Source organism: Corvus hawaiiensis, chromosome 2, assembly GCF_020740725.1.
Source record: "Corvus hawaiiensis isolate bCorHaw1 chromosome 2, bCorHaw1.pri.cur, whole genome shotgun sequence".
NCBI lineage: Eukaryota > Metazoa > Chordata > Aves > Passeriformes > Corvidae > Corvus > Corvus hawaiiensis.
In genome coordinates this window covers 5,130,384-5,139,113 of record NC_063214.1, presented here as the reverse complement: position 1 = coordinate 5,139,113, position 8,730 = coordinate 5,130,384, and the positions used below count along the sequence as shown (strand labels likewise).

The window sequence follows — 8,730 nt, the reverse complement described above, 5'->3', positions numbered from 1 at the left end:
ACTGTTAAATCACTAGCCAGCCTGAAGTTCAAAGTAATCAAAGACCGAAATTGCTCTGATGTAGTAAAAAAATGGAGCCAAGGCTTGACACAGTGGTGTTTCTGAACTATTACAGATATTTTGAAATGCAAGAAATTCTTTTATACCTTCTGTCTAGATTCAGGCAGTTTTTAGTAGTGATCTAGTAAATGCTGGCTTGTCATTTATATCAACCTAGAGATATTTTGTTTCTTTCCCTTTTCCTAGAAATACAGTCACATTACCTATTTTGTACACTTTATTGCTTTATGTATTTTCAAGACAGCCAAATCTTTTTCTGAAGATTTCTCCTAAATTACCAACTCTTAATTATTGAACTGTCTGCATGATAGAGACAGTATGGTATAAAAAATAACTGTAATAGTTCAGAAACTTCTAAAATAATACACAGAATGTTGACTGGAAGAAACCTCTGGAATCCAACCTCCTACTCAAAGCAGGACTGTCACCAGCACCAGATCAGGTGAGGCAGGGCTTTGTGTGGCCACATGCCAAAAACCTCCAGTGATGGAGATCCAGCAATCAGCCAGTTTCCCCTCTCATTTTGCATACATTTATGCTTTGACTGTGAACACGGTGATCTCCAACCCTCCACACTTCCAAGCAAATGTGCTGTATGGTACAAGCACAACGAGGATACAGCAATGTGCCTGTCAGTTGCACTGTTTTGTAAATTGATGGGGTTATGTTTTCCCTTTCATTCTATTTCAGTATTCCCATCTTATTTTGTTGACAACTGTTTCTCCATCTGTACACAGCCATCGAGTCTAATGAGCCTGTATCAGTCATCACTTCTCCAAGAGAAAAGGTCTTTAATGCAAATTGATATTTTAACCTTAACAAACAGAGCCTCAGCATGACAACGCTGAACCCTGTTCATTTGTCTCTTACTGCAGTTCCCATACACCAGGGTACACAGTGACTAAGGTTGCTGACTAACATCGTTTGTGCCCTGCTAACAATAGCTTGAACTGAAAAGGGAATCTGGAGGCTTTCAGAGTATTTTTCACTTCGTTAGCAGGAAAGATTTTCAGATTCCTGAAAAAACACCTCTTCCTTTGTTATCACGTGGGTCCTCATCTCATGGCCAACCTGTTTTGTACCACTGCTAAGCACAAACTACGTGCACTGGTGTTTTAGCTCCTGGGAAGGCTGGGCAATTTTCTGTATTATCACCTGGGAGCAAAACCATCACCCATAAAGGCAGTGTATTCATCAGCTGGGATACAGGGGCCAAGGTGAGAAGCAACTTGGTTTTTTACGGCCTCGGGAAACCCATCTGCAGTCTCCTGCCTGTGGCCACAGGGTGGCTTCCTCTGCCTGCAAACCTGCTCACGGTCCCCGGGTAAGGTGGCAGGGAAACCCGAGTGTCCCCATGCCTCAGCAAACCCTTTCCCGTGTCACCTGCTGTGTGGGGAGAACTTCTCCAGCATCAGTGTGGGAAGAACTCAAGCGAACACCCAAGCTCTCACATTTTCCACCACATTTCATGAAAACACGCAGAGTCAAATCCCTTCTTCCCTCCATGTATGAGTTACCTGGAGAAATTAGGAAGAGCAGACATCATGTTGTAAAAACATCTGTGTAAAAACATTTTATTCTACTGGGGAAATTCCAAATAAGACAAATGAATCCAGAACAGTGACTTCCTGTCTCTTCTCCCACCTCTCACAGCATGGTGTCCTCACATGGAACTGCTGTGTGTCCTGTTTTCTACCACTGATACCTACTATACCCCCCATATCGGCTGCTTTCCCTTCTGCCCTGAAGTTAAGCCTGGCAGTGCGATGTCACAGCTCCTGCTTGTTCTGTGGTTTAAGTCCAGCTGGAAACGAAGCATCACACAACCTCTCGCTCAAGCCCCCTCTCTCCTCTTCAGCCCGGTGGAGTGGGGAGGAGAATCAAAAGCAAAACTTTTAGGTTGAGATAAGAAGAGTTTCATAATTGAAAACGAAGTAAAACGCAATAATAATATCATAATATAAAGGGGAGGGGGGGAAAGAGTGATGCACAATGCAATTGTTTGCTATCCCCTTCCTGAACCCAGACTGGCTCCACTTCCAGTTAACTCCCCAGTTTATATACTGGGCACGAGTTCTAGGGTGTGGAATATCCCTACAGCCAGTTCTCGTCACCCATCCCGGCTACGCTCCCGCCCAATTTTCTTTCGTGCAGCTCCTCACTGGCAGAGCATCACACACACACATTTAAAAAATCCTTGACTTAGGATATAAACACGACTTGTAGCCGAAACCCAAGCACCGCTGTCATCAGCATTATTCCTCGCGCTGAATCCGGGCGGTGTGGGGCTGCGGGGCGGGGTTATCCCGGGAATGCGGGGGGGTACCCAGGGCAGCGGGGCTTATCCCGAGGCTGGAGGGGTTATCCCGGGCCGCGGGAGGTAATGCCGGGGATGGTGGCGGTACCCCGGTGCCGAGGAGAAGCCCCCCGGGCCTCCCCGGTTCCCTGCCCGCCGCCGCCCCGCCCAGGAAGCGCCCTTCGCCCGCGGAGCAGGATCCGGAGCGCCGGGATGGGAGCAGCCCTGCAGGTAGGCTGGGCGCTGTCCCCGCCCGCCGCGATGGGGGCCGGGGGCGCCGGGCTTTGAACCCCCTTCCGTGGCAGAGCCTTTGAGTGCCGGCCCTGCGGAGGAAAGAGGCGGCCGGAGGAGACGGGGCAGGGCCGGCTTGTCCCTTCTGCCGCTGCCGTGCCTGCCTGCATCCCGTGCCGAGAGCGCAGTTCCCCCCGTTCCCGTCCGCCGCACAGCAAAGGCCTGTCCTTCCCCAGCTCCCACCAGTGCCTCTGATCTGGCACCAGGCACCAGCTCTGCCCCCTGCCCCGGCTCGGTGGGAAATCCTCGTCCCCTCCCGTTCTGCCTCCTGTCCCCCCACCCTAGTGTGTGATCAAATCTGACAGCGCAGGGAAGGGGGCTCTCACCACACCGAGGGGTGCAGCTGCATAATTAACAGCTTTCGGTGATTCAAAAAAAAAATGTCATCACCTTTTGATTTTACCGCAAGCATTATCTGCCCCAAAAAAATAGCTGGGGAGAGGAAGATTTGAACGTCTTCTTAAGGCCGTGGGGAGAGCACTCGGCTGCTGGTGGCACATCAGGAGCACAGGAAGCTGGGAGTGTGGAGCTCTGCCCTAGGATGAGTCCCAGAACCTCCACACCTCGCTATAGCCATGGCAGGGATCCAGAGCTGGGTGGTCGGAAGAGAACATGAGTAGCCAAGGTAAAGAGCATCCATTGTAGGATCCAAATGCCAAAACAGGCTATTACAACACTAAAGCCAAGGCCCCAGGAACAGTAGGGTTTGTCTGCAGAGCCTCCCTGAGAAGGTCCAGATTGGGTACCCTTCATACCTTGTTTTAGTAAAGCTGTGGACATTGCCTACAGGAACCTCATGTACACAGATGATCTCCCTGTTTTGGTTTTCACATTCAAGCAATAACTCAATACACCCAAGGATATGCTTCTGCTAGTAACAGATGAAATCCCTGCAGGAATGTCCCCTCTGTTGATGCAGTTTGTGCCCTCCTTTCACAGACACATGATTGTGATCCTGGGAAAGGAAGAAGTACTTTCTTCGTCCAGACTGCCCTATTAGTTGTATAGAAGTTATCTGTTTCCTGCCGTAGCAAATCTGAGCATAGCAGCAGTGTCAGTGGCAACCTGAACTAGGAATTTGTGCTGGGTCAGAAGGGAACTCTTCCTTCTACCTTGTCTGCCTGCTGAGATGCTCCCCAGGGCAGTGGTTGTCGGGCATTTGTCAGATGCTGGTACCACCTCTGAAATGCTGATGGATTTGCTCCCCCAAAGTTCCTGTTTGTTGACAGCTTTCAGAGCAAACCCCTTCTGTTTGGTGAGTTGCCTGGGGGAGCTGTCTGTGTGTGGACACGGTTCTGACTGCAGCTCTGGCGCGGGGGCTGCCCATCTGGTGCCCCTTGCAGCATGTAAATAGCTTGGGCTGGCTGAGCTGCCAAACTGTTGCAGCAGAAATTCTCAGGAGTGGCAAAATCCTGAAAGCTGCAGGGCTGCAGAAAGCAACCTCCCTTTATATACCAGCTTGGAACTGCTGGAAACAATCCATCTGCAAGGGTGGTCCACTTCAGCTTTCAGCAAATACTTGAAGTAGGGACTCAGATTAAGGTGGTTTTTTTTGCTAAAGCTTCCTTTTTGCTCATCTGTTTATGTTTTCCTTCTTGATTCTGCAGCTCACAACTGCAGCCTTTTTCTTTTGCTTGCTCACTTTGCTTCTGTCCAGCTTTGCCACAGAGAATAAAAGACTTCAAGACTGGTGGTTTTGTAATCCCTGGGACCTGAGGTCCAAAACTGTTCCGTTCATCTGAGCTGTCTCCTTGATTCTGACACCATCCAGTCCCTTATTCCCATCATTAAATAGCTGGTGGTGGATGAAGTGGTCTGGACACCCATTAGTTTGCAGTGTTTTGCCCATCTGTCCAGTAAGTCAGTTCCATCTGGAGCTTGAGTGGTCGTGCAGCATCTTTGAAGTGATAAAAACAAGTAACTCCAAAGATTGAAAGGAGACAGGGGGGAAAGTAATGTCTTAAATGCCTTAAAAATATCCCCATGAGTGATCTCAGCTTTAGCTGTGGTGCACGTCGCTCCCTGGTCCTAGATTTATCCCCCTGGTATCCCTTTCCTGCTATCTTTGATTCTTACCTTTTAAAATAAAATGGGATCTTTCTTACCATTCTATTTTCCCTGTTCTTCTGCCTTTTCTCTTCAGCAACTGCTAATGCCAGCCTTCTTGGTGCTAACTGCTGATGCTTACTGTTTGGCTGGTTTTGGCCTCAAAATAGTAAATACTGACAGAGAAATTCTTGTCTTGGGTGTTGATGGCATTTGCAAGGGCAGCCTGCCCAACAGTTGCATTCATGGTGGTTGTTGGAGCTCAGCAGGGATGCCAGGCTGGGAACTGGCAGAATCCAGCCAGAGTAGACAGGACATCAAATTGCTTTTTTGTTGGGTTTTTCTGCCTCAGCCTGAGAGTCTTGGAGGAGAAAGAAGAGATGAGATAGCAAATAAGAAAATCGGATTCTGGTGTCTAAAAAGTAATTGTCTATGTATAATACTTTTAGGAGAGTAATTAGACTTTTGGCTGTTGTTATTGAAGAAGTGTAAGTATGGTTGGCTTTTGCTCTTTTCTGACACCTGTATCTATGATTACTGTCAACCAATTCCGAGCCTAGCTCGTCTGGTGCATGTCCTAATGTGTATCACTTATCAGAAGAGGGGCAGCCTTGAGTCTCCTTTAAAGAAAATATCTGACACCAGATACCTCAGTAGTGCACAAGATGTCCCTAAATGTTAGTTGTGCTCAGTTGACTCCATTCCTTTAAGTAACCACTCTGTTTGTTCCCAATATTCAGCAGGGTCAGTGGATTTTAGGACAATATGACAAGCTCTGAATATTCAACTAAGGTTGCTTTTGTTTGCTCCTGCACGAAGGGTTCCTGATTGTTGAACCTGATGTAACTGCACAGATGGACCAGGGAGAAGAACAGGAATACAAAGCCTTGGAGGAGACACATACAGGTGAGGAACAAGTTATATAAGTCTATAAACACAGAGCAAGTGAAATGCTCTTTGGGCTGCCTCAGTGCTATTTGAGCCACTTTATTTTATGCAGGTCACATTCAGACTTGCTCTTTCCCCCTCAGGGAAGGCAGTCTGCTTGTCTTTCTCAGCTTGCAGGTAAGGGTGTGTAGGAAAAGGGAGTATTAAGAACGTGTGAAGGTTTTTTGGGGATAAGGAGACACCTGTAGCATTGCCCTTGGCTCTCCTGTTCATGGCATGTCTGCTCTGGGTCCTATGATGAGGCTACAGAGCTTCTCCAGCTGGGTTGCCATTTGCTCCCAGTCTTCCATTTACTGCTTCTCCTGTGTGGTGCAAACAAGGCTCCCTAAGGTAACAGCTTGCCTGTTTGCTGTGCCAGTTCCCAGTGGGAAACACAGTCGTATTTTCTTCTCCAGGTGGTGAGCTGGGGCCCCTTCCAGATCACCTTACAAGTGCATATCTGCAGGACGCCTTGGCAGTGGGCTCCAGAGGAGGAGAGGAGCAGTTTGGGGACAGCCATGGAAGTCAGCGTGGTTGCTCAGAGCCTCAGCAAGGTGGCTGTGAGGAGGAGGAGGAGGTTAAGCTGCCCTGTTCTGACATCAGCCTGGTGAAAAGGCAGGGGAGAAGGGTGGCAGCCTCACGGCGAGCCCCTCGCGTGGAGCGCCCCACCATCTGCCCGGAGTGTGGCAAGGGCTTCAGCCGGAGCATCCACCTGCTCCAGCACCAGCGCATGCACACCGGCGAGCGCCCCTTCCTGTGCGGGGACTGCGGCAAGGGCTTCAGCCAGAGCTCCCACCTCGTCCAGCACCGGCGCGTCCACACGGGCCAGAAGCCCTACACCTGCGCCGAGTGCGGGAAGAGCTTCAGCCAGAGCTCCAACCTCCTCAAGCACCAGCGCATCCACACGGGGCTCAAGCCGTACGCGTGCAGCGAGTGCGGCAAGTTCTTCAGCGACAGCTCCACCTGCATCAAGCACCAGCGCATGCACACGGGCGAGCGGCCCTACAAGTGCCCGGCCTGCGGGAAGAGCTTCAGCCAGCACTGCCACCTCCTGCAGCACCAGCGGGCCCACGCCGGCGTCCGGCCCTACGGCTGCGGGCAGTGCGGCAAGCGCTTCGGGCAGAGCTCCGACCTCATGAACCACGCGCGCACCCACACCGGCGAGAAGCCCTACAAGTGCAGCCAGTGCGGCCGCGGCTTCAGCGGCAACTCCAACCTCATCAAGCACACCCGCATCCACACCGGGGAGCAGCCCTACCGCTGCTCCCAGTGCGGGGAGAGCTTCCGCTTCCAGCCCCAGCTGGTGCGGCATCAGAAGCACCACGCGGAGTAGCTGGTGGAGAGGAGAAAGCTCCATGGACCATAGGAAGCTGGCTGGTGCTGGGAAGATACAAAGCTGCTCCCTGGACATCTTGTATGGGACATGAATTTTGGTGGAGAGAGCCCTCAGAGCCTGTCCCTTTTTTTACTTTTTTTTTTTTTTTTTTTTTTTACTTTTTTTTGGTTGGATTTATCCAAATCTGTCTGTGAGCACTGCCCAGCTGCTCAAGCCAAGAGGGAGGCCACTGCTGATTGAATTAAATGAACTAGAGCACGTTCACTGTGGTGCAGTGGTTGTTGTGAGCCTCTCTTTTGGGGATGAAGAACACAAAGGTACTTACTCAGTGTGGTACCTTCAAGGACACAGAGAACATAGAGACATTCCAAGGATCAGTGTCTTTTCCTGTTATTTCTAGTGGGGAGTGATTTTTATCCCAGGATAAAACAGCTAAAATTTGTACCCGTTTCTTGTACAAGCTGCCTGTGTTTTCCCTCACACTAAGGCCACAGGATGATTGCTTCCCATAGAATCCATGTCTCCCACATGCCAGTAGTCTTGCTTTTAGATGGTGTTTGCATCTATTTATCTGAAACCCCTGCAACGCTGTGCTGGGTCCCTCTGCGTGCATGTTGTGGGCCCAGCTGATGCTCTTTTGGGGCCACATCTATGAAGCAGTGCTTTTGCTGGGTTGTATCATCGTTAAATTGACAATTCCACAAATCATGCTGCCATCTGACAGCTTAGCCCTCAGAAGCACCTACCTTAACCTCCTAATAGGTGTTTCAGAGTCTTGTTTAGGCGCTTTTGTGGGTGGCACTTTATGAATGTTTTTATAAGGCTTTAAAAAGTATTTAGGATGACTTTTTCAGTTGTGGTCTTTTAATTGTCTGATGAACTGAAAATGAACAAGAAAATGATGCACAGAAAAATGATGGCATTTGAAAAATAAGCTGTGTCAAACTGATTTTATATTAAATGTTAAGCATTTTTTCTTGCATAAAACTTTTAAATTCAAACACTACAGTTTTGAGTTGTTAATGATTACAAAGGGGTAATTATTTCTCGACTGATTCTGAGAATTTCTGTGATGTTTTTGTGAGTGGTTTTGACAATTTTAATAATGACTTTCTAAGGAACATGAAGGAGACAGGATTCTGAGAAAGCAGAAGGATCTGACCTCTGGAGAGGTCTTCTTCACTTTGAGGAGGAGAATACTACTACTGGAAGTCTGTCCTTAATAGGATTTCTAGCTCAGGCAACCGCTTGGTACGGGGGAGGAGGAGGGAACTGGCAGTAATAACAAAGATGTTAATATCTCTAGCATGGAAGAACTCCCTGTAATGAGCGTGGCAGTATATACTGAAATGCCTGTTCCACCCACGAAGACAAACAGGGGAAGAAATCACAGTGTGCTTCAGGCAAGAAAACGAAGCAATCAAATCTGTTGTGCTGCAGAATTTTTATTTTCAGCACCGCACACAGGCCTGGTGCAAACAATGAGCTTTCACACAGGGCTGAGCTCCCAAACGGGGGAGATCACTTAGGGCAAAGAGAACACCCAACGTGAAGAACACAGGATCCTGAGGAAACCAGCAAGCTGTGACCAGAATATGACTGGAATTCCTGGCTGAGTAATGTGGATACATCCATGCCTCCCTTAGCCACCAACTGCTGCCACAAAGAGCACAGCTTCTTGCTCCATTGGCGGCAGATCTGGTTTAAGTCATTTGGTCTCTACTCCCACCTTCTCCCCAAGAGCCTGAATTAATAGAGCTGTGCTGAGTAAGTG

At 49.0% G+C, this 8,730-nt stretch overlaps 1 protein-coding gene across 4 annotated transcripts; it reads left to right on the top strand.

Annotated features, from left to right (window-relative positions):
• The first annotated feature begins 2,374 nt into the window (after positions 1 to 2,374).
• On the top strand, positions 2,375 to 7,962 carry LOC125321491 (zinc finger protein 239-like). 4 transcript variants are annotated; one of them, XM_048294415.1, is made up of 4 exons: positions 2,375 to 2,587; positions 3,080 to 3,272; positions 5,513 to 5,599; positions 6,037 to 7,962. In XM_048294415.1, the coding sequence occupies exons 2-4, from the start codon at positions 3,260 to 3,262 to the stop codon at positions 6,951 to 6,953; spliced, it is 1,017 nt and encodes a 338-aa protein (XP_048150372.1). In that variant the 5' UTR covers positions 2,375 to 2,587; positions 3,080 to 3,259; the 3' UTR covers positions 6,954 to 7,962. The 4 variants fall into 4 exon arrangements, with proteins under 4 accessions (XP_048150372.1, XP_048150371.1, XP_048150373.1 ...); XM_048294414.1 differs by having other exon boundaries at positions 3,057 to 3,272; XM_048294416.1 differs by lacking the exon at positions 3,080 to 3,272 and having other exon boundaries at positions 2,376 to 2,587; positions 5,434 to 5,599.
• Positions 7,963 to 8,730: the final 768 nt, after the last annotated feature.